Below are 26,275 nucleotides of genomic sequence, written 5' to 3'. Positions count from 1 at the left end.
AATGTGGTAAGATACTGGGACTGCCATCTTCGCAAGCGCAAATGTAGGAGGCTTGCAGCTTCAGGCTCAGCCTGTCCTTCAATTCTGGCCACCCCTCCCATGTTGCAGGACTTTCTGCTGAGCCAGTAAAAGGTGCAGTAAATAAGAAAATGGCAACATTACAGCTATGGAGAACAGCATCTTTTGATTTGGGGATAAAAAGGATGCCCACTCTCTTGACAGTCTGGCACCTACACTTTCAAGCTTTACATTTAGCAGTCTTTCCCATCTGACCCAAATACTACAGGACATGTAAAGACAACGGAGCAAGTGTCACTGAGAGCACAATCACTGTAAAATTACTCATGATGCATGAGTATACCAGAACAAAATGTGCATTTTCACTGGTTTTGCCAGAAATAGAATTTTCTATGCTGTACATCAGCTTGTTCTACTTGGGGTCTTTAGAACTTTGACTCCCAACAGTTAAACATCCTAATGTTGAAAAGAACTCTTCCATTTCCTTCTGCAGCAGGTGATTTCTCTTCTCAGCATCTTCACGAGCACGTTCAGAATTCCTCAATTTTATCTCCAGCATCGTGTATTTCTTTCGTTCTTGGTCCAGTTCTTCTTCTAAGCTAACCACTTGTTTCCTCAGGTCTGCGCTTGTTTCTTCAATTCTTAAAACCAAAAGAGAGAGAGGAGAGGAAAAAAAGTGTTGGTTTTTTTTTTTTAAGTGGCTGGATAAATAGTGCTGATGATAGCTATAATGTGAGCTTGTTCCACTTAGAGCTAAAATATTCTAAGAGGAAGTTTTAAAGGAGAGCACTAATTGTCATTTCATTAATGTTGAGTTGAAGGGCAGAGACTCCTTGAAAGCTGGAGCCTCCTCTGTTTGTATCTTGAGAAAATATGCTCAAGTCTTGCAAAACAATGCTTACTTTTGGCCAACAGATAATGTCTAAGGAGATGTATTAACTCCTCCAGCTGAATTCACATATTATTCCAAAATAATCTAACCTCTGTTTTAATCCTGATCCTGAGAATTGCTATATGGATACCCAGTACTTAACTGCATTTCTCCATACGCAACATTGTACTCCTCTGCAAGATACTTCCAGTTGCTTAAGAGTCCCAGGTGGTAAACATGAGTTACTGAAACTCAGCAGAGAATGCCTGATAATTATAATAACCTTGAGGGAGAAATACTCTTGAACAGGCTGGTTACAGGAAGGCCATAAAACATGCCTCCCTCTGACTAAGGGAAAGAAAATGGGCAGTTGATGATGATAAATAACAGCTTTTCCATCAGCAAGGGCTCCTTTCCTCTGCCCCAGGCAGGTACTGACTCTGCTTTCCCTCCACTTATGTATGTGCCAACGAAAAGCTCATATTCCTTCATTAAAATATGCCCTGCTACACACACAAGAGTTCTGCAAACCACACAAGCACACGTACAATTGTAAAGGAACTAATTATTACTTTTGGGGACTAAATTATCTTCAATAAAATAAAGCTAGTGAGGCAGCCCAAAGTTTTCCTGCTAAACTGCCTCCCTTCTTTGCTAGTTAGCTCCTGTATTTCCACAGAAGCAGACTTTCATGCAGTCTCAAGAGGAGCATATTTTTGCACATGTAAATTGCTGCACATGTTGTAAAAACATTGCAAAATTTTTGAGAGCTGAAAAACTTGGCATGAAATTCTTAGGCTTGACAGCAGGATCCTTCAGGCTGTAAGTCCTGAACAGCTGGAGTCGTTCTGTTTAACTGTTTAATACGAAAAGCCAGTGATTGCATCTTGCTTGGTTTTATGAAACTATTAGTTCATTAGGCACTTTTCTCTTAGCTACTTTGCCCTGCGAGACCTGGCCAGTTTACAGTCCTCCCCTCCAGCCCCAGTACTGCCTGTCCATGCACAGCTGGAGGGGAAGGCAGGTGTTAGAGCTGAAGCAGCTGAAACTGCTCAACAGCTGGAACAAAAAACAGCTCTTCCTGAACATTCCCGATGTCAAGAACAGAAGGCCCCTTTTGGAATGGTTTCACTGGTAAGAGGTATAAAGCCATCTCTCCCCCTCCACCCAGGCAGCAGGTAAATATGTGCAGATAAACATTTCCAAGTTTTGCAGCCTTGTCTCGTGTATAGTATTCTATCCCTGCAACCAGGCCTGCCAGAGCAGCTCTACAGAATTAAATGCAAGTCCATACCCTCATTTCCCTCCCATTCTGCATCACTAGGGCATTAAAAAAAAAAAACAACAAACCAACAACAATTAAGCCATGAACTACCATCCTCATTCACAGACATTTTCCAACACACCATACTAGCAACTGGTGGTGTTCTCAGTGGCTCTTCTACCTGGAATACAACAAGGTGGGTTCTCCCACTCTATGATGTTAGATGGGAACCAAACTGCTACATGGTTTGATTCTCCTTCCATCTTCACATACCAAGGGGGTACAATGCAGAAAAGCTGCAGTCTGACAAACCACAACCATAGGAAATCATAAAATAAAGAAGGAAAATAACAAGTGAAATTCCTATTCTAAGTGCTGTCCCACTGGAAGAGATCATAGTTCAAATACATTTTTGAGAAAATACTTCAACAACAGCAACAAAAAAAAATGAGGCAACAAATGTAGCCTAAAGCTGTGCTATGCAATCCCTGCAAATAGTCATATGTGCTTTTGGTACCATGTTTGGGAGACTGATTGGAAATTGAGTCATATAAACGCTATCAGTTTTAATAATTAACACCTTAACACACACAAAAAAGCTAAGAACTGGGCTATTTGTAAGAAATGGGACTACAACCTTTCTTCCATGCCAGGTATGTGTGCTGCAGAGCACAGGTCAATGATGGTTATTCTGTATTTTAACATGGTGTGCAATTTTGCATATGGCTGTATATTAAAACATATCTAATTCCTTTAAGCAACAATATTTCATGTGCATAGTTCCCTGAAAGTCATTCTATAAAGCACTTAATACTCACAATACAGTAACTAATACACTAATACACAAAACAACTAATACACTAACTCACATGAATAAATATGACTTCCTTGTTATCAATACTTTCTACTTCCTACAGCCTCTCCTGGAAAATGGAAAGAATTTTTCTGAGCACAGATCTGCAATACAGCACCATCAGTTGCAGTTGTGCAAATAAGCATCAGAGTGGCCTAAGAACTACACAGTTCACATATCTGCTGTATAGGCAGCACCTTGCTGCTATTTTGAGTCAGCGTGTGGCCTTATGAGCAAAGGACCACCACAAGTACATCGAAAGTCAAAAGTGAGATTTCTAGAAGTTCAACACAAAAGGGCTTCTAAAAAAAAGTTGTAGCTGAGATGCAATCCCAACACCACCACCACCAAACCCCCACCAAAACACAGAAGAGCCAAGATCAGTTTCCTGAAGGGTATTTCCATTGGGAAAAGCAGCGAGAAACCCTCAGTTGGTGCCCTCTTGGCACCTGCAGACTAACAGATTTCCTTGTTAAGGCCTGGCCACCCTGGGTCCCAATCCCTCCAAGCTGTTTGCTTTGCTGTTTCTCCAAGGACACTAGCTAAGAGCAGATTTTGGTGTTACCTGTGCAGTTCTAGTTTCCAGTGGAAACACAGAATGTGAAATACTGGAATTCCCTGTTTGATGGAAATCCCATTTTTTTTGATCCTCTCAGATCAGAGGGAGGGAAGTTGCATTCAGAGAGCAGTGAGGAAAGAGCAGAACCACATCTGCTATCTCCCAAACCCAAACTCCAGGTCTGAGAACCTGATACACTTGGTATCCCCCACCCATGTTCCAACAGGGGTAATGCTGACAGACAACTGTCCCCCCTGCAGATGACATTACCTTTTGATACTAGTCTCATACTCAGTCCTCTGTTTGGTCAGCTCTGTCTTTAGCTCCGCGACCAAGCTCTGTAAGGCCCTAGAGCATTGGACAGTGTCTCTGGAAGCTGCAGCTGGGTTGCTGTGTTCGCTGCTGCTGCTGCTGCATGCTTGAAACCTGTCAAAGCTGTTCTCCAGATCTGCAGTCTTGACCTCACTTTGAGACAGTGAGTCCTGAGTTATCCACTCAGTTTTGAGAGAGCTTAAAGCAGAAGAGTCACTGGCCCGGCAGGCTGCGCAGCTGCTGACCGAGTCCATCACAGAGATCTCACACGATGATGTAGACCACGTGGTGCTGGCCATACTGTGTGTGCTAAGGGAGAGGCTGGACGAAGGGACATTGTCATAAGTAGAGAGTCTCTGGGAAGAACAAGAGTCTTTAACTCGTTCCCCAGAGGCTGTCCGGCGGTGGCCTCGGAGAGAGTACAGTCCATTCATCAACCAGTTCCCACTGGAGGAGAGGTTGGGGATATCTAAGGACGAGCTGCCCAGCTTTGGACTCACAGACCGTGCTCCCTGCTGGCGGAAGGAGTATTTCCATGGAGGCAGTGTCTGCACTCTTTTGCTGGGGCTGGTGGCAGGCTGAGTCAATTTGCTACTGTGCTCCGAAGGAGTGATTTTCACTGCACACCCAGGAGTGGTCTCTAGTACTACAGCATTGCTAGAAGGCGAATCAGCAGGGCTGGGAATGTTGTTCTCCGACCTGTTGTCCTCCCCATCCTCCTCAGAGATCCACTCCACAGTACTGCGCTGGCGCACAGGTCTGATTTCCAGCTGGCTTCCTGGCACATCAGCCTGAGGAACAGCAAAGATTCGCCCCTGTTCACTTATCAGCACTGTCATCAGGTGCTGAACCAGTGAGGTGCCTGTGTGGAGAAAACAGAGGCAAGCGTTTGATGAGACATGGAAGACCTCAGACACCTCTGTCTGTGAGATGCCCTGTAAGGTCCTCATGAGGCAGGCCTGTAGCCAATATGCACTGCAATGGGTCTGCACAAACATCTGCTCTAGACCTTTCTGTACAGGACTGCAGAAGATAGGAATTGTTCCCTTTGCTAGAAATGGGGACTGTGAAGGATGCAGGTGTCAGCCCAGCTCATGAATATAGCAGAGTACAAATGATCACTAGCAATGATTAATAAGTTGGCCTATTTAATGACACCTTTGAGGATGACAGATGAGGAGGACACCTGGAAAACAGGGCATGCCTGTAGCACACCAAGGCAGGGGTACAGAGCTATATCCAAATCAGTGTTTGAATCTATGCAGGACAGTGTATCCCTGGGCAGATATGCTTTCCAGGCCTGCACACACTAACTTCTGGGATAGAGCACTGATCCGTCCAACCTGCAAAACCAGTACGTTTACAGAGCTACCTTTGCATCCAGTTTTACAGTCTTAACAGGCCCAGTCATAATGTTTATTGAAGAACCAGAACTTTCAGTTCAGGGCTTCTGCTGCGCTCAGTGTATAGAGAAACTTACAGAAAGTATGACATCTGTATGATCCATGCACTTGCGGAAAGTGTACAGCAAGTACAGAAAGTACTTACAATTACCTATCCAGAGAAATGAGTTGTCACTGTTTTCCAGTAGTTGAGTAGACCATTATGAACTAACACAGAACATCATGTCCTGAACCTAATACAAAGGATTTTCTACAAAAGAGGAAAACCTTTAAGGGCAAATACGTAGTTCTGTCTTTAAGTACTGTCCAAAATAGAGAGTAAGACTAACATCCTCAGGGGTTCAAGATAAGAGCCTGAATTTAGTAATAAGGTTTTGGCCTGACAGCAAGAGGTACTGAGCTCAATTTTCTATGTTATGTCTGTGAATGCATGGAAGAAAAGAAACCTCTCTGGAGAGAAAAGATTCCTAACAATTTAGCCGTCACACTTCAGATATTTCTATTTGAAATTCATGATTTAAATTTGAAAACAAACGCAATTGAAGTGCTTTTTGTTAAGAACTGTCAGCAGTATTTTTTTGTATCCAATTGGTTTAACAGATGCATCTTACCCTTAAGCTAAAAAAAATTACTGAGTCTTTCCACTTCTCTGTTATTTCTATTTAACCAATTTTTATTCTTAACTAACAATAAACCAAAACATTGCCATCACTGTTGCTTATGAGTATAATGATCAAGACTAAAATTCCAGCCACTGGATCCTCATTTTTCTACAGTTCAGGTCTGTGATAATACAGAATTCCAGGTCAGGTCTCTCCAGTATTTTTATCTGATGATTAAGAGAGACCATGAGGCCACAGCATCTGTGGCAGCTGTGCACCTACACACAGCACAGCACCTCTGCCATCAGGTGAACGGCATAATGAAATACCTGAGGTGAATGAACCTTAACTTGTCATCTGCAGCAACAGAACATAAGCATTTTGTTGGCCAAGGCTGAAAGTCTTATCAGCGCTGGAGTGTTGGCCAACTGGCCACTAGGGGAAGTCACAGCATCACACAACAGACAGGTCTCAGCTATCCCCACCTTTGTTAATCCGAAACAACCGAGCACGTACCCTGGCACCCCTTTTCTCCTCCCCACATGTTTGTACCTTCCCTGCTTCAAGTGGAAGATCTTAAATCTACCCTTGATAATATGGCCCACATCTCTGCAGCAAACTTCGAGTTCCTGAACAACTACAGTATATCAGGCTGTGCTCTTGAGTTTGGTCTGCTGCCTTATAATGAGTTACCGTCTGGAGGGCACACATCTGCACCACCTTTCAGAGGTCATTTGTGCAGAGATAAGGAGATTGCTGCTACTAATGCATCTGAAGGGGGGCTATAAGGATGCTGGGGATGGACTCTTCATTAGGGACTGTAGTGACAGGACAAGGGGTAACGGGTAAAAACTTAAACAGGGGAAGTTTAGATTGGATATAAGGAGGAAATTCTTTCCTATTAGGGTGTTGAGGCACTGGAATGGGTTGCCCAGGGAGGTTGCGAATGCTCCATCCCTGGCAGTGTTCAAGGTCAGGTTGGACAGAGCCTTGGGTGAGATGGTTTAGTGTGAGGTGTCCTTGCCCATGGCAGGGGGATTGGAACTAGATGATCTAAAGGTCCTTTCCAACCCTGACTATTCTATGATTCTATAATGTTGGTGTTCTGTGAACGATTTCCATCACGCAGAGCACTGTATGAGCTGCTCCCTACAGCTAGGGAGCTGTGCCAGGGCTGAGTTCAGACATCCTGGGCACAGCATCTCCATCTGTGCATAATGCAAAAGAATTGGTGGATTCATCCAGCAGGCTTGCCAAGATCCCACAAAACTTGATGCAAAGACTTTGCTAAAACTTGCACCACAGTTGTGCTGCAGTGCCACCTGGGAGAGGGGCTGTATCCCAGCTCAGGTGCCAGCCAGCCAGAGATCATGGCCTGGGCATTTCCTGAACCATATGGAGGTAGATAATTTTCAAGCTTCATATTTTTACATCCAAAATTAACAGTGGTTTTTCAACTGATTCCTTGGGTTCTGTGAAGTTCTGACCCATACCCAGCCTGCTTAGAAGAGAAGACTTCTAAGACACCTAGTTATAGCCACTGTAGCACAGCAAAAATTACAGTTCCTCTTTCAGGAATGGAGGACTGGATATCCTTTACAGGGAGCTGTCTAACCACCAAAATGCATCTACACCAAACGACAGCAGTTCGGTAGTTAAGCATCCTCCTTCTGAAGAACATTTGAGCTTTCATTTTAGCAGTGGGCTCAAAAAGAGTTTCATGTAATAACTTACAAAAGGGCAGAGGCATTTTCATGTGGTGAAGAGGAGAGACACTCCCAGGCCAGCAGTGAGTGGGATAAGAGAGGTGAACCTGTACATTCCCTCGCAGGCACTGATGAAAGGGAGTGCTTCACTTGCTGCTGACTGTGCAGTGAAGTGACACAGCTACCAATGAATGTATGAATTCCAGCATACTCTTACAACTCCAAAACACCGGTGTTCTGTTATTTCGTAAGAGTACTACCTACCTTCCATCATGGTCACTGGATCTTCCATTTTGGGCCGTAATATATTTGGTCCAAATACTGTAGCCAGGTTCTGGACACTCATCTTGTTAATGCTGGAGTGAGCCTGAACTTCATCAAGGAACCTTGAAAAGCCCCCCCAGAAAATCAAAGAAGGAAAGAAATAATAAGTAAGTCACTTCTCAGACTGTAGACATTTTGTAGGAGGAACAGTTTTGTCCTCTGCTTATGGAAATTTGATACCAGAAATGCTTCTAGGGACTAATGCAACTAATACTCAGTAATAACCTCAGATCCCTCCTAGTATATGAACAAGAGAGGACAAGATGGCTTCTGTCAAAAGTACCAGTTTATCAGCCTACTGGGTATGAAATGACAGATTTTCACATTTTTATGGGAAATCTCCAATCACACAAATTGACTTCTGCCAGTTTTCACTTCCAGATATGACAGAAGTAAAAAGACATTTCAGTCATGTGCTCATCCTCAAACTAGAAGCCTGTGGAAAGAGCTTTGTGACTTGAATCTAATAAAATACAGATAAAGAGGTAGCCCAAATGCTTCTTGTGAGTGCATCTTCTGGGCAAACAAACACAAGAAAATGTCTATGCAAGCCAAAGATAGCACACAAAGAAATCCAGACAGAGTGGCTATCTAAATGCATAAGCTGGAAATCAGCAGAAGGTTTGTAACAGTTAATGTTTTGTAATTTGGAACAGTCTCCCAATAGGAGTTGTAATAAAAGAAGGGCTGTAACAAACACCTTAATAGCTTGTACATAATTAGCCGAGTTGTAAAAAGGGCTATATGACATGCAAACCTACAATAGCAGGAAATAGGACTCAGCGGCCCCCAAAGTGTATTCTCACTCTGGCTGTACTCTGTTTCCTAATCTATTGATAATTTTTGGATGATTGGAGGTTTTTTGGCAAGCAAAAAGTTTCCTTGTCTTTCTGCACTACTTGGCAAATTTCTGAATGCTTCTACTGGCAGCGTAGCGTTTCTTGGCACTCCTGTTTATTCTGCAGCTTTGCCCTGTGATGGACGCTGTGCTGGGACCTAAGAATCCTCTGTTTTCTTCACTGAGAAGCAAATTCTACTTGCCTTGCCTTTCCTCAGTTCTTCACTTAGAAACATGTATCATTATATTTCCCTGCTTCAGCTATCCATGTTCTGAGGTGCTCAGTTGTTAAAACAAAGGACTATGTGCTTCTATAGTAAAGCAAAAATAATTAATAAAGCATTCAAAAATACATTTCAGAAATGTTATCTGCACACTTGGGAAGGGCTTCACATCTCTTGAATAACTCATGGGCTTCATGTCAGCATTTGTGCCTGTCTGCCGCAGATGTGCAAATCCCACTGTTCATAAAGAGTCTAACTACCACAGAGACCTAAAATATGACAAAGTTCACTACACTGTATCTAGGGTAACAGTCAGTTCCAGCTCCCAAAGACATTCCAGCCCACTTTGCAGAAATGGAAGATCAGCAGAGATGGGAAGAGACAAGGCTGCAGAGTCCATGGTACTCCAAGGGGAAGCTATTCCCAACCCCCCTTCCAAAACAGCGCTGAGGCCAGGCTGGCTATTATAACTGCATCTGCTATACAGCTTGTGGCATAAATCTTCCAAGTGTGTGGTACCTGGAAAAAATCCCTTTCTTTACTGGTCTCTAAGTGCTTCTGAAATAAATAATATAACATATTAGTATCTTTGCTGTGGGTGACAGCAAATTGCTTGGTTGATGTTCTTGGATAAAACAAGAGCTTCCTTCAGGCAGGCTGCACATTCACCTCCACATGTTTTATAGCAGTAACTTACATGTAAAGTGATGTTTGAATATTCATACTTTCAGAGTAAATTATTTGCATCTAAGACTGAGCCTCATAAACTTACTTTTCCAAGTGTTAATTAACTTCACTTACTTGCATATGTATTTGAGGAGGTTGTAGTTGGCTTGGGGCAAATTCTTCACTTGTTTAACCAGTTCCTGGGTACCCTGAGGGACAGGAAAAACAAGAAGGAGAGCTATTAACATAAACGATGCAAAGCATACGTGACTTTTCTTCAGTATTACAAAGTCCTCTTTCCAGATTCAAAATCAGGAACAACAGATAAGACAATGAGACTGCTTTAAAAGAGGTGTCATCCAGTGCATTGTCCAGAACTGATGTCTTGAACTTGATTTGGTTCTCAAAATCAGTGGAAATCATCCTGTCAACTTTAATGGTTAACGTGGAAGCCTTCAATTAGTGAATTAGTGAGGCCTGCTAGTTTTCACAGATTGCTCACTGGCATTGGTATAAATGTACCAGCAAATGTGCCTTTTCAGCACCTGGCCTATTTGAAATTTTGAGGCATTGAGTGTAGCACAAATACATTGCAGCAATGCTTAAGTAGGCAGAGGAGAGCTTTTTCTGAGAAACCTAAACAACATTCCAATTCAACTACCTCCTTTTTATTAACTTACTTCCATTTGCAGTCATTCTGAGTTGTGACACATTTCCTCACACGAATTCTGTCTTTGCATTAAAATGTAAGATGAGACATCTGCTGGAGGAATGACTTAAAACCCTGAAGCTACTGAAATCATCTAATGAAAACCTCTGACTCAGAAGGCTATTGTCCTTCCACATCCCAAGCATCATTTGCTTGTTCCTGTCAATGCTGCAGTTGCCCTGGAGACTTTCTGGGCTTTTTCCTCAGTTTCTAAGGATTGGTAGGGAGCGAATTCTGTTGGCCAGCCTCTTGAAAGATCTTCCCAATTTCTCTGGTCCAGACAAGTGAGAAAGATCCAGAAAGCACCACCTCTACCCTTAATACCCTAAATGTAGATACACTTTTTTATCCTGTATGTCCCAACACAACAAAAAGTCCTCTAATAAAAAATGAAACTAAAATATTCTTAAAAGCAGTAAGTCTTTTTTAATTCCTTAGCTTAAAAATGACGCTGGTTTAACTAAGACAACAATGGAGACACCAACAAAAGATCAGCCACCTTGACAACCTAAATTTCTGAAAACTTGAATCAAGGACAGCTGCTACTGTTGTGAATGTTAAGGTCTGTTGTTCAGGTCATCCAGCTTTCAAGTAAGAAGTTTGAACTATAAATAGGTGAGCTAACTGACCTAATTTCCTCTTGAATTTTGCTTTGTAACCCAATTTATTTCAAACGTTTGTCACTGTATCTCAAGTGCTCTAAAATACCATTTTTCCATTGGATGCAAGACGGGGCTTTGGAACAGAAAATGCAGGCAGTTACGAACAGCTGAGAACATGACCTAAAGGTACAAGGTGCTACATAACAGGAAAAAAAAAGGTTCTAAAAACTTATCATTGTTGCTTTGTCACAAATGTGCTATTACACAGGGAGTATCTTCATATTCGTCAAGGTACGAACACTTTCCACGTTAAGAAAAGCTGCAGCGTTTATCAGGTCTGCCACAGGTTTGTACCCACCAACAGATGGCAGAAGGCTGAGCCTATTAAGAGCCCAGTGAAAAAGGAAAATGCAAGCTAAAATCTTCTCCATTATTAATAAATAGCACCGATGATGCTTATGGCTGCAGCCTAGCAAGCAACAGAGGCACTGCTCTGTAATTCAGCATGGTATTTTGCAGTATTAACTCTGCTGAAAATGCTGCACGTGTAATTTGCCACAGATGCATGCTTTCCAAGGAGTGATCCTAAAACCAAGGGTTTTGTAACGTGTGTAACAGCTCAGCAACTATTAGGAGCTTCTAATTGTGATAGCAACACTTCAGATGTTCACTCAAATTCAGGCCCCTCTTTAAAAATTCAAAGCCATGTGCTTAGCCCACTGAACTGCTATGTGCACCACCAGAATACAGGCAGCAGTGAAGGTTAAAATGCTATTATATCAAGTCAGCTCAGACTCAAATGAGTTTTGAGAGGTTTGAAGATCTTTCATTCATTCTTACTGTAAAATTGTTTTTCATTGTCAATCCCTCCTCCAAACCAGTTGGTATGACAATCAAATCTTTAGAAACACTGCACTCCTGCTCAGATACCTGGAGGCCTCAGCACAGCCAAAGGTCTCTGTTAACATTTCTGTTTGCATTCCAGCATCAGAGATGAGCTGGGTGAAGAATGAAGATGAGCAGCATTCTGAATGAAAAACTGAAAGTTTAGGGCAGTGCTGGAGTACTTTTTGCTTCAGATGGAGGTTAGGCCGAGCTAACATCACAATAATTCCTATCTATGGTCACAATGTAGCAGCATGAGGTGCCAGAAATTTTATCTGAACGGCTATTTTGCCTTCAATAATTCTGATTTTATTGGGGGGTGGGTGTATAAAACTAAAGATATAATGACATTTTGAATCCAAAACTCTCACTCAAAAAATCCAAATACTTTTTCAAAATGAAGCATTTTATTTTGAAATTTCCTGCTTATCATTTCATGCTAAAGCATTATGGTTTCAGTGAGACTACATTTTTGAGCAGTGGGATTTTCCATGTCGTAGGCGAGTCAGGCCCTACAGGCTGGGTATACTTTGTGCTACATTCTGCTCCACATGCTACTGTGCACGTACTGCATCTCCACCCTTGGTGTGTGCACCTCACCTTTCTTTCTGAAAGGGTAAACAGCCCTTGTTGAGGTTCCAGATTTTCCTGACAAAATAAATAAATAGAAATGCTTATGTTTACAGCACTCTGGTCAGTCAACTTTGTGCTATTAACAATGCTGTATCTTGTAAGCTTTCATTTTGGCTATCTAGTGCTCCACATTGCCTTTCTAATCCAAAGAGAATATTGCACCAGGAGTCATTTGAGTCTGGCCTTGCTCCCACAAAACCAACAGAGATACTGCTTCCCAAACTGCTGCAGCCTGTGCAGGCAAATTCAGGCAACTGTGTAGTTAATAAGCTGAGCAGTGATGTACAATTACATTTGCCCAACTTGGCAGTGTCTCTATTCTTGTGAAATAGTGCTTAATGGATCCAAAACTTCCTAGTCTGCACATCTTAAGACCAAAATGCAACCAGCTCTACTGCCTTAGAAACGTTGCTGTTTCTTGTGAAATCAACCATTGTGCTGCCTGTAACACAGCACCCTGCAGAGTTGCCTGAGTATAAAGAAGAAACGGAGCAAGTTTGAGAGGTAGTAGTCACATACCTGTACCCATTAAGACAGCACTACTAGTGCGCTGGCACACTGGTGTGGCTGTGTCCAGAATGCAAATGCATATCCATGTGTGGCAATATGCTGTGTCATACACAGAAATTTCTTTTCTCAGAGCTGGCTACAGGATACACCATGTGAGTATAGATTGAAGCAAACTTGCCTTATATCCATAAAAAAATGACATTATCAGATATGATACATTTGATGCATGCAAGCAAGCATCTTCCTATGGGCATCAAGAAGGACTGAATCTCCCCAGAGTCTTACACTACTTGAACTGAAGGTGAACCGCAGGCTCTCAGTAAAGAAGCTTTTACAATCCCCACCAGAGACAAAGATGTGAGTTCTCTTTTGAGGCCACACACAGAAAAGGGACAGAACTGTGGACTGCAGCTTATAACTTACAAGCCCTCAGGCCTTTGCTTCTTTAGCTGACACTAACAACAACCTTTACAGCTTCTTTAAATTTCTGGTTTAGAAGGTGGCACAGTTCCACCCGCATTAGACCAGATCCAACGTGCCTTTGCAGTCAACAAAGAGCTCAGACATCACCACAAGAGGAATAATATGGATGAAACAGATCAATCAGTCATATTGTAAATTATCCTGCTCCTCCCAGGCACTGAATCAAAATTTCCATGATTGCCACAGACTCAGGGGATTTTGTCAGTCCCTGTCCTTGCCTGGAAACCAAAGAGAGGAACATCAGAAGAAGGTTCTGGAAAAATATTCATAGCATATTTCCCCCTATTTTGGGATAATATCATAAGTTGCGCTTTTGTAGTGCCTTTCCTCTAGAAAAGGCAAAGGCCATCGCACTGATCAACGCCTCATCCACCAAAACTTTGGGAAGCTGTTCTGATATATGAAACTGAAAATGCAGAAAAAAGGAGTGACTTCATACAGCTTGTTAATGAGTCAACAGCGAGGCTTGGAAAGGAACCCAGATCTCCCACCATGCATCTCTTGCAAATTATTCTACAGAATTTGTTCAGGAAAACCACCAGGCTACAAGACTGACTCCAAAAAAGCTCCTGCTTCAAGCAGGAGCCTGTGATATTAATGCCCAATTCATGGCTTCAGGAAAACTCAGAGGAAGGTTCCCAGGAACTTCACTGATTTAAATCAGGACTGAAGAGTGATGAGAAAAAAGCTGTACTACGCTGAGTCTGAGGAACAACCTTTGAGGTAGAAGGAGGCAGATTAGAAGGATCACTGACCTCTCCCTCATCTTTTGAGAGTAGCTGTCCACAAGAAAGAAAGTCTTCATATTTGGCAAAGGGGATGACAGGCTCTGGCAGCTCTCGAAGGTAAAGCTTCAGGAGGGACGCCACAGTGTGAACATCAGTGTTGCTGCAATAGAAAAGAGGGAAGGAAATTTAGAAACCCACACCACCCTAAGGGGTGACTTTCTCTGGAGGTGCATGAAGGTCTCTTGCAGGGACAGGGACAAAGTAGGCACACGGACAGAAACTCTTTTGCCACATGCCTGTACTAAGCAGGAGGGTCTACCTGGGAACAAGGGAAACCTCCCATTTCATCAACATACAAATGCATCTCAGGCAATACAGGCAGTAGAAGATACATGTCCATGATACTGCTTAAGGTAGGGTGGTGGTGTGGTTCCTCAGCCAATGTGGATCAAGACTGTGTGCAATACCAACCAGGCAAGTGCACAGCAACCACAGAGCAGAGAGTAGAGCTCTGCATCCTCATGCATCAAACATAACCTCTGATCCTCTCACTGATCACTCCTGCCTGATACTCTTCCCAGCCAGCACCCACCTGAGTCTGATAGGCCAGGCTGTCAAGTATCCTAGTCAATCATTCAGAAAAAAATGGAGGAAACTGTATTTCCTCTGGGCTCTCTATTGCCATTTGGCACAGCTGTTAGGCTGGAGTATCTGGCATTTCCTAGCCTGTTTGTTATGCTGGGATACCAAGCACTTTCTTTTCTCTCCCGCTCCAGGAACTTCTTTTTCCTCTTCTCTCTCCTTTGCTCTAAGTTGGGGTTGAGGTGTCAGATCCTACGATGAAGGTCCTTTTCAGCTTTTGATGTATGACAATACCCCTCTCATTCAAAATTTCATGATGTACAACTTTATTAATCTTTGCAGATGACCACCTAGAAGGTTTTGACAGTTGGAAAACTAAAGAGATTCTGTCACCAGCTCCCCACTACCCACCTTTGCCCTGAAAGCCTTTGAAGAACTCTGAGAAAAACATATCTGTAACCATGGAGCAAGAGCTTCAAATCCTCACCTCTGTCTAAAAGCTGAATCTCTTCTGCTTAGTATGTTTTTAAGCATTTTTGGAACACAGAGCTAAAACAAAAGAGGAAAAATTACAATAGCTGCTAGCAGCTACCACTTGCTACTAATGCTGATAATGCTATTCCTGATAAACAGCTCCATCACATTTGGGAATACCACAGTCACATGGCTGTTTTCTTCAGCTGATTATAAACACTGTACATATGAGGTCATCATCCTTATTGTTTTTTTTCTTTTTTAGTGTAGAGTTTTAGGCATGGATGGTGGATATGACTGTTACTCAGAAGCAGGGCCCAGACTACAGCTTCAGGTCTGCTGGCTGCAGTTACTGCTTCACTCTCAAAGCCATGTGAAATCCAGCCAAACTTGCAGCAGTTTGGAAGCACAAAAGGAGAGACTGCTGTAGGTGCTTCCAAAACAGCAACACCTGTCCTTTCATAAGAATATACATAGGCATTTAAAACCCAAATTGGAAAAGCAAGCCTTTTAAAAAAAAAGTATTTTAATTATCAGTCATCAAAGAGATCTGATCCACCATGGGGCAGGCAGGTTCTAGCATTTGGAAGATCACTCTGGATACAAGAGCCATCTACAAGCACTGACTGCAACGAGGAAAAAAAAGAAGATACTCCTATCCCTGCACCTGATTTGGAAACAAGCCTACAGATTATACACTTGCAGAAAATATTTGCTGCTGCCTACTTATCATAAGCCATATATGGATAGTTTTAGTTATATATCAAGAAAATTATGCAGGAAAAGCTTTTCACTTAGCTGAGGTAGAACTGCCTTTCCCCCTATCTGTGATGATCCTATCAAAGATCAGAGACCTGGGCCTACAAGCTGCTGAGCTTACGGTGGATAGAGCAAAAGGCAATGATGGGGGGACTCTCAACCCTCACACTATTTGGGTCCCCTAGGCTTGCCTCCTCTAATTCTGTACTGAACCTTCAGTTATCACATTTCAAATCAACTACCCAGAAGGCAGGCATTCCTTCATGGAGATCTTTACTGCCTCTTTTGAAGGCAAGACTTAGCACTGATCTAGTTAGCTAGTGCAAATGCCTATGGAAATAAAGGTGCTTCCTGCTTTAAAAATGCTGGGGGCAGACTTGGCTTATCTTCATGACAATGAAGTTAGTATGGATTAGACTAATTAGACTAAAGATGAAAGTGAAACTGTCATTCCTAATTAATTGCTTCTGTAGATACTCCTGTTCCAAAATACAAGAGTTTTCCAAAATAACTTTTTTCACTTCCATGACTTAAAACAATTCCAATTCTAAACTAGAAAAACCCAGGCATTCAGTTAAAAATACAGAGATTTTGTTTAAGAAAAGATGAAGTGAGACAATTTGATGATTTCAAACTTTATTTTTTTCATGAAAATATCTCCAGATATTTGACACTTCTATTTAGAGAGCAAATGCTGACTGTGGTTAAGAATCAAAGGAAGGAGGATGGGTGGTCTGGGAAGTTGAGGGGAGGGAAGAATTAGAAGAATGTTCCCAATAAACTCTAAGGATATTCCTCCCAGGATGAGACCAAACATTGTGCTTCCCACGCAGGAGACTGCTTCCTCTTCCTTCAGCACTAGGCAGGGATGCTATTGGCAATGTCAAGACTGGCTGTAGGTCCAGCTGAAGTGATCCCCTAGGTTAATGTACTGGCAATACACCAGATGCTGCCTGTAGCACCTGAGAAAGTGCTGCTAGTGACTTCCAGCAAAAAATGGAGCCAGGTGTCCAAGTCAAGATCCCAAATCTGATCATACTTATGGACCTCTCATAGAGATGGGGCCAGATACACAAAATGGCCTTGGATCCAAATATCCCTGGGGTTCAAAGTCTCTGTTAGGGTTAAGGTCCAGTTCTCAAAGCACTCTTCAGGTTAACACAATGCTGACCGTCCCTCTGGGTAGCATGTACGTATGAGAGAGGGAAGGAAATACTACAGTTATGGACAAGATTTGGCTGTAAGGGCCCTGAGAGCATCCATCCCTCCTGATGAATTGACTGCCTGGGCTCAGAGCCAACACAGCACAGCTGAGAGCTGCCCCCCTTCCGTTGCTGACCTTGGACGGGAGTGCCTGACGCTCTTCTCATGGGAGCCAATACTAAACTGAGCCTCTACTGTTTATCCTGTGTCTGAGCTACAGCTCCCACTGCCTCACAGCCATGTCTGTGCCTGGCTACAGATCCTGTTGATCCAGACTCTGACTCATGGATAGATTACCTAGCCTGATCTTGGAGCTGCCTCATCACTATGGACTTGCCAGGTGATCACTGGACTGTGTCACTGACTCTACCAGCCTTATTACCAAACTTGGCTCCTGGCTCACCTTGCTCGCTACAGCAGCTGGCCCTGCTACTCCCTGATGTTGGTATGGTCAGCAGGACAAGAAGGCAGCCAGCATGTGTTTGTACTCCTTAGGCAAGGAGTGATTACATCAACATTTTGTACTGGGAAGAAAAATGCAAAATTGCTATTTTTATTTCAGAAACGTTTGACTCAAGTTTTGCTGAAAATCAAAAGATATTAACTGTTTTGAAATAAATGTGTCATCTCAACTGCTGAAATTGTGGATAAAAAAATAATTCTTCTGTGTCAGAAAATGCGTTGTTACGGACATGCTCACCAATTCTATACATTGCACACATCACAGCCAGCAAAGATGTGCAAGATGGTGGTGCCTATTATGAAACTTGGTGACAAAGGAAGGGGAAGAGTCAAGACATTGCCACAAACACAGTGGATCTGCCAACTAGCTAGCTTAATGGTCTCAATTTCTCCCTCTGCTCAAGCACTTAGCTGAACGAAGGCCTCTGCACCCAACATCATACAGGAAAAAGGCCAAGCGGCACTTTAAATGAAGGGAATGATGGCACGGAAAGAACATGTAAACTAGAATAGCCACTGCAAGGCCATTCTTGCCAGAATTTACATGCCACGGATAAACCAGCCTAAATTTGGTGATGTCAACTCACCTGTCAAAAAGGGGCTTCTCTCCACAGTCAAAAGAATCCTGTAGATCTTTGACAAGGTTGGCTTGGCCAGGCATCCGAAAAAGCCCCTCCTCTGTAAGACCTCGCTCCCGAATAAAATCCACACACTGTTCCACCAGCAGTGGGGCCAAGCGCTGGCCATACTTCCTCTCATACTGTACAGTGTCCTCCAATCGCTGTCCAAAGATCCCTGCCAACAGAGAGCAAGACACATCTGTGTGTCAGCTTAAACTCTTCTAGAGCTATGGATCAGGGCATACAGTGAGGGAAGCTCACACGGAGGTGGTGAACCTATGAGAAGGTCCAGTTTCTAGCAGACTTTCAGCCAGTATTTTAAAACTAAGAATTATATGCTGAGTGGGGCTTTTTCCTGCTTAAGAGGGCTTCAAACTATTCTCTGCCCTAAGCCAGTTTATATCTCACTATATGCAAGAAAGGTGGGGTTAATATTATGTTTATGCATAATGTATAAAATATGCAGCAGTGCTAAATCTGAATTAAGTAGTTATGCTTCCATTGCATCTTCTGTCCCAAGAACGCCAAAACAAAGGCCACACTAACATTATGAGGCACAAACCCTTTCTGCAGGCATCCACCGCAGCTGTCACACAGTTGCCCTTCAACAGTTTGCAGCTGCCCAGCCCAACAGGTAGCAATCCCACTAGCAGGGGACTGATAACATGACAGAATACAGTTGTCAACATTAAAACTGGCTATAGTGAAAATCCCCCACCATCCTGCAAGCTTTGCATTTTTATTTCTTTTCCTTTAATTAAAATTCCTGTATAAGAATTAAAACAGACTAAAATGCATACAAAATTCTTGCTAAAACATGGTGCTGTACTTCCTGCACCCTGAAAATATCAGAAGCAGCAGGTACTCTAAAAACAGACTAGCACAGGCAATTCTTTTAAGTCAGATCTGTTGTAGACATACATCATCATGTATGAAACACTGTCTTCCTCTATGGGGACATTGGAGTTCCTGGTCAATACTAGCTGCTGAATCCACTATTGGCACCAGATCTTTTCAGCAGCATAGAAGGGGCTCAGGATGTAAGACCCAGAGGTTTTAGTTTAATCACTGCCACTAGGAGACTGCTCCATCTAAAGCGACAGCCACTGAGCTGTGTTGTGAAACCCTAATTCTAGCATCCTACAACATGTGGTGGAGTCAGGTAGGGTAGCATTCAAGTTAATCATATTTTGGTAATAAGAATTCAGTAAATTAGAGAATCACAGAATCTACTCGATTTCAGATGAGACCAGACCACAGCAGATAGGATATTCAAAGATTTCTCAAAGCAACAGGAGCCTTTCCACTGATATCAAGGAGGTTTAGATCATGCATTCAGCACTCAATCCTGCAGGTCTGAGGGAAAAATAAACTCAAAGCAGCATGCAGTATTGGAGTTATACTGTGTTCAGAACTAATAGCCAGAAGCAGCGTTTAATGGATGCATGCATGTGCTTACACCACACCAGGGGATTTAGTCCTTTCTTAAGGCCCTACTTACTTTTGTTATAATAACCATATTTTCTATTTTTATTTTAGTGCTATATTCATGGGAGAATAACTCCTGGCAGGAAGTTTCCTAACCACCATTCACTGTCCTTCAAGGGAGATATGTCAAACCATACCTGTTTTCTGCATTTAGTCCATCCCTGCTGAGCCCTCAGGGAAACAAACCTTTCAGTTTCAGCTTCTTGAATGAAACATGCAAGAAAGATTCAAAAGTCCAATTTCCTTTCCCTGCCAGTTTGTTATACATTAGAAGACAGAAACCTTCCTTACACTCCAGCCTAAACAACTGCATTACAGTATCAGAGCTGGAGGGCCAAGAAGAGTCTCGAAGGAAATTCCCTCCTTATTCTGGCAAGAGGACATGCCCTGGAGCATGGGAGTGACTTATCTTTATCACTGTAAATATTGGTTTTCTTGAAGAGTAAATGTTTTACTAGTTCTCTTTTCTGATCTCTTTGAATTTTCACTGAGAAGGGTGTCTCTGAAGTCACGTTCTAGGACAGGGAATCTCTTCCTGCTTTTGCACAGGTTGCCGTGTAATTTCATCACATAATCCCTGCTGTCACGATGGGGCACAGCAGAAGTGCTCGGTAGGTGGGGTTCAGCATTATCTAAGAGTTTCCAGGGCACTTACAGAGGCTAGGCAGCCATGAAAGAACAACCCTTTCAGCCCAGCTTCTCAGACAACTTCCAAATCCAGATCATAGCTGAAAAAGTGAAGTCTCCATGGCCTGTTCATCTCTCAGCCTCTCTGCTGAACCTGCTCATGGAGGAGTAACTCTCAACATTGCAGTAAATATACACAGCAATGATCCAGGAACATGCATCCTCTATAACCTCCCTTATGCTATTCTTCTATTTCTCTCTCTTCCTCTGCATGTTTGATCCTGGGCCACTGGTCAATGCAAACCAAGGTCTTACAGCATTAGCTGTAGCAAGCTTGGGTCAGAAGCCAAGCTGTGCACCTTGGAGACAAAGAAATTCCTCCAAACAAACCCATCTATTGCTTTAAAATTATACATGGTAAAAAGACATACAGGTTTAGGGAGGTCAGGCTGTGGCAGATGTCATGAGAATTATAGGATAGCAGCCCTGTTTTCTCAATTCTCTACTTGTTGAATCACAGCTCTGGTTCCCAGAGGGCATGTCTAGAGAAGGCTCTGGGAAAGAGGTAAATGCTCTGCATTCCCACAGAGATAATGTTTTTCCAGAAGCTCATGTTCTGGTGTTCTAGAGTGAAGTTAGCACAAGGACAATGATGATATCAGACACACACATTGGAAGCACACACAGAACAACTGCATGCATAATGTCCACCTGCATTATGAAGCTTTGCCTATTTTTCCCTAGACTTGTCTGGTCTGTGGTCAGCAATATGCTCTGATGCGTTTCAAGCAACATCAGTCCTTGCTTTTCCAGTCAGCTTGAATCACAGCAGCAGTAGCTTTCTGTAGGTATAATCAACCCTCCAGTGACCTCACAGTAACAAGTGAACCGCACCCAGAGACCACTGACAGAGAGGTTAAGGAATGTGACAGATAACAAGATAGAAGGGTGACCTGTTTTGAGATTCAGAAGGAGCAGCAGATGAACCTTTCACAAGCACAGGATTAACATTACTGTGGGTGTTTGCTACGAGCCAGATGCTGGGAACCTTGCCTTTCTCCCTTCTCAGGTATGAAGGCTGGCAACACCTTTTTCTCCTGGATGGAGACAGCAATCTTTGGAAGAAGCAAAGACACTGTAATATTTTTCTACTGCGATATTACTCAGCTCCCTTTGCACCATTTAAAATGGGTAACAAGAAAAACCAGCCACGCAAACCAAGGCTGACACAACTGAGGATGAAGCTGATCTACCTATCATACGATGAGTGAAAGGAGCTGGCACAATCTTGGGTTTCTTCTTGTGTGAGAGTGAGTGCTGAAGTGCTGTGCGGGACAGATCACACAGCTCTCACGGGTCATTTTTTGCTGAGGGGAAATAAAAACCCTGTAGCCATGGTCAGGCTGAAAGACTTCTCCCAGTCCACCTCTCTTGGCTGCCTCCTGCCTTGGTTTGGCAGCCCCACTCCAGCCCAACTCCAATTGCAGATCTATGTTTTCTCTTTCCCTCAATCCTTAACCCTAATTTTCCAGAGAAGCACTATAAAAGGTCACCAAACATTGCACAGACAATGTGCATGCATTACAGCATGCTGCTGACCATAGACTAGAGAAAAGTAGACAAAGCTTCACACAGACAATTTTTCACCCAAGCCAAGTCTGTTGGCAACTGCAACTTTCCCTTTGCAGCCTGAATGACACCACAGCTCTATGCATTTTCTTTCACTCTGTCCTAGCCTTCATATTTTTTTGCTGAGCCATAGACAAGGATTCCCTCAGCTGCTGCTACCCAGAAGAAATACTGCTCTCAGGCCAAGTATTTTGGCAACAAGAGCATTAGGGTTGGGGTTTAGAGGGAGAAATCAGAACTGCAGCTATAACGGGGCCAGAAAGTTTGCTTTGGAGAAATTGTTCATCTATGCAGTGGAGTGGCTGCAGAGCTTGTCTATTGCTTAGAAAAGGAAATTAGTGATAGGGTTCAGAGAAGGAGCAAGCTAAGAGCTATCTTTGGAGTGGGGCTGGAAAGAGACTGTCAAAGGCAAATTTGAGCTGCTGACAGTTCTGCACTTGCAGAAATCTTTCACCCAGACATCTGCTGGGGGGCCTTGGTGAAGTCTACCCTCAGGAAAATTACTGCCAGGACTTTCACAGCTAAGCTGGCAAGAGACAGAGCAGATGCACCTACTTCAGTCTCCCAGGGCTAAACAAGGGCAGACTGGGGACGCAGTGTCCTGCTAGCTCCGCAAAACTCATCTCACTTCAGCTAGGTCTCAGAAGAGTTTGTAGAACTGATGTAGTAAAATATCCCTGAAACTACCAGCATATGACAGCATCTCTGGGCTGGACAGGGACTGCCCTGCCTTGCAAGGAAAAGCTAAATCTGGAGCCAGTCACACACAGCCTCATCCCCCAGCTCATCAAGGCACAGGCCTGTTTTTAATCACCAGGGCCTGCAGCTCAGACTGAACTTGGCAGCACTTCACTCCATTTGATGATCCTGCTGGAAGACATTAAAATCTTTCTCTTCATTCAGAAGAAGGGGAACCAGTGCCATCCAGTCATACTCCCAGACAGAGCTAGGCTGGAAATAAAGCCAAAAGCTACTAGCAACCCAATGGTTAACTTTGCTTGTCATATCTTTATCTATAGCTAGGCCCTTTTGTTTGGTTTCAAAGCAGAAAAAAAAAAGCCAACAAAAAACTCCAGCATGCCTGGGACTACAGCCTTAATCTAAGAAAGATCCAAGAGATACTAAAAAAAGAGGCTAGCAGAGCTACAGAATTTCTTTCCTCTATTCCAATAAGCTGTCTCTGTTCTTTCAAGATTTAGGTGGCTCTTTGTGGAAAAAGCGAGCCAGGAATGATGTACTGACTAAGACACAGACAGACTCTCCGTTCTGGCCCGAAGAGCTCACCCACCAGCTCCAGGCATACAAAGCCTATATATTCAGCTATGCTGTCCAGACACGCAGTGGGCAGGAAAATGTATTCTCCCTGTTCATTTTTCCTCATCAGAGCTCTGATTTCAACCAAAATAAAGACAGAGATAATAAAGTCAGTTCTTGAGTAGATTTTTCTTTATGGGGAGGACTGAGGACTCTGTGCTTAAAATGGGAAAAGTCCAAGCACACCTACGTCAGCTGTATGTACAGCTTAGTACACACACGTTAAAAGATGTGCGGGAAGATAGTCAGGCACACACCTGGATGCTGCTATACAGCAGTACATACACCCGCGCATGCATGTCTGTGAGGCATGTGGTGCCTCACAGACAGGCAATTTATGGATGTGAAGATTGCATACGTGCTCACCTGCACAGGTAAGCGTCTACTTTTACCTTCCCACATTCGTGCTTACGCTCCCATTTATCTGTCCCTCTCACACATGAAAGCATTGAGGAAAAACTCATGGGCAGACATTCAGAAATTCATATGCTTATGCTTCCACAACACAAAACACACACAAACCTCTAACTCTTGTTTCCCCTCCTCTAGCCCACCCAAGCATTACTGTGAATTACTGCATCAGCAATTGAAAAAGGAGTTCCATGTTAGGAGCTGTACGTGCCTAGGAAAAGATAGTCCCTAACAACTAAACGATCCAGCCAGACAAAGCATGCAAGAACGGGGGGGGGGGGGGGGAAGAAAGGAAGTGACAGGTAAGTAGGAATCCATAGAAATTGATGGAGTAACTTTCCCAAGGTCACACAAATGGGTCTGTGGTAGAACTTGGTATCTTCTGGCCCCATTCCCCATAAACAGCAGTCTCCATATACTAGGAGATAATTGCTGTCATCCAAATACACCCATTTAAATATTCAGTGTAAAAGCAAACAGAACTCTCCCAAACTATTTTCAAATGCTAGCTTGGCATCCAGTACTATTTTTGGCCATAGACTGGGAGCTTCCCACTCTTTCCCTCTCTGTAAAGCCAGCACCTTTTCAAGCCTCTTAGCTTCTGTCTGAGGCTAAACTCAAATATCTGCTTTTCCTATAGGAAAAGAAAACCGTAACAAATTTGAACTCCAGAAAATCATCTCATACCTCTCGTTCTTGTGCAGCACTCCGCTACATGACAGGCGCTGAGCTTCAAGCAGAAACCAGGCAGTGTCAGACAGCAGGAGCGGCAGAGAAAGAAAGTCCTGACTTCAGGCATCAGACACATTCTGAGTCCCAGCACTGGCAGCTTTCCATTCACCCAGTGCTACAGAGCGGAGAGAAGCCGATCTGCCCTGGGAGATAATCTCGGCAGCACATCTGGTCTTAGCTCCGCAACTCGGCATTAATTATGACTTGTGCAGAAAGCATTTGAAATATCCAATGAGATGCAGAGCTCCCCAGCTCCCTCCACAGAGGGAAGGAGAGGAGAAAAAGACAGGCAGGTAGGGTCTTGCCCACCCTCGAAGCGGCCGCCAATGTAAACAGCAGCTAAGTATGGGTCACAAGTTTTAACAAAGGCATCCCCCATCGGCTCTGTAATATATTCATGCTCTAATTGCTTGTCAGATCTATTCTAGATAGCTGGAAAAGCTGAGCAACAGTTGCTGTCTGCATGCCACACTCTGGATCCCTTCCTGCTACAGGCAGCGCCAGTTGTGCTGCAGGCAACCTGGTGCCCTGGTCTGGCCTCAGATCTTCTTGCAAAGCACCAGAAGCAGAAATCTCATTTTGGAGGGGAACATGCCCCCATCTTAGCCTTGGTGTGTTCTGAGAGTATCTCCAGAGCTCTGGGACATGTTAGAAAGTTTTATGAAGCTTAGGAGAAGTTACAGTCTTTGACCTGTGCTGCTTTTTTGTGCTTACAGCCTCTGCTTTAGCCCTCTACAGAGAAGTTGGCTGATGCTGAATAGCTCAGCTGAGTAACTGGTAAGGAAAGGAATTACATGTGAATCAATCCCCAGGACTTATTTGCAGGAAAACATTTACTCCCTTGACTCCTGCTCTCAGGGTAAGAAGCCTACAGTTAGGAAAAACGCTTATCACACAATGGCCCATGCAGTTATATAGAGGTCAGCCCTACCCTCTTTACAAAATGCACTTGTGTGACTGCAGACCTGCAGCAGACACCACCCAAAACTTTTGCCCAAAGCTTCCACGGAATTTTATTATGTGTGACTAACTTCATCTCCCTCTGCAGGAAAAAACAGTGTGCTATCCCCCTGTGTGCAGCTGCTCATCTGCTTCAGTTATAAAAAAAACTATCTGTGGTCTCCACTGATAGACCACACTCATCTGAACATAGCGGCCCACCGCCTTCTTAGTTATTCTGTGGTTCACTTTGAACACACAGGTCAAAGAAGATACTTTGTGAGACAGTGTTGTTTCACAGCTTGGGAAACCTGAGGTCAAACTCCCTCTCTACATTCTCTATATTAATCAGAATCTCCTGAAGAAATTACTGTCTCTTATTATAGGGGAAGGCAGTACCAAGATCAAAAGCTTCAGTTCTCGAATAGCAAGGCAGCAAGGTATCCTTAACTATTCACGGTATACCTTGTGTAGCAAGGTATCGCACAACTGGACACCAGAAGCCCAGACAATACACTAGACCGTGTTTAAAGCCCACTAAAGAATACTGGAAAATGATAGAGATCCTTAAACAAAAGATATAAATGAGATCCTGGGTACTCTTCACCCTTCTATTTAATCTCTCTTCCTTTGTGGTGAACAGAGCAGGCTGCAGGTTAGTGAGAGACTGCCCATAGTGCTAAGCAGTGAGCAGGACCAATCCTCTTCTGAACAGCTGAGACACCATCAGGATTTTTGGCACTATTTTCTGGAATTATCCCTCAAAATGTGTCACATCTGCTAATAACCTTATGGAGCCTGGGACTCAAAGTTTGGGATGGGAGCCCAGGAGATAGCAAATGCAG

General features: G+C 43.3%; 1 protein-coding gene across 7 annotated transcripts in view; it reads right to left on the bottom strand.

Annotated features, from left to right (window-relative positions):
* Positions 1-312: 312 nt before the first annotated feature.
* The window catches only part of ARHGAP22 (Rho GTPase activating protein 22), a 161,521-nt gene continuing 135,558 nt past the window's right edge, over positions 313-26,275 (bottom strand). For 6 of the 7 annotated variants that reach the window (XM_057401051.1, XM_057401048.1, XM_057401050.1 and 3 more), the window contains 6 exons: positions 18,258-18,465; positions 14,218-14,350; positions 9,776-9,849; positions 7,853-7,974; positions 3,836-4,739; positions 313-659 (listed from right to left, as the gene is read on the bottom strand). In XM_057401051.1, coding sequence (XP_057257034.1) covers positions 431-659; positions 3,836-4,739; positions 7,853-7,974; positions 9,776-9,849; positions 14,218-14,350; positions 18,258-18,465 — 1,670 coding nt within the window. In that variant the 3' untranslated portion in view covers positions 313-430. Of the gene's footprint in view, positions 660-3,835; positions 4,740-7,852; positions 7,975-9,775; positions 9,850-14,217; positions 14,351-18,257; positions 18,466-24,446; positions 24,669-26,275 lie in introns of those variants that run through there. The other variant, XM_057401054.1, reaches the window with a different exon arrangement.

Source organism: Pezoporus wallicus, unplaced genomic scaffold, assembly GCF_028554395.1.
Source record: "Pezoporus wallicus isolate ANWC-B61680 ecotype Strahan unplaced genomic scaffold, APGP_CSIRO_Pwel_v1 contig_5524, whole genome shotgun sequence".
In the NCBI taxonomy this organism is placed as follows: Eukaryota; Metazoa; Chordata; class Aves; order Psittaciformes; family Psittacidae; genus Pezoporus; species Pezoporus wallicus.
This window is presented reverse-complemented; position numbering and strand designations above follow the sequence as displayed.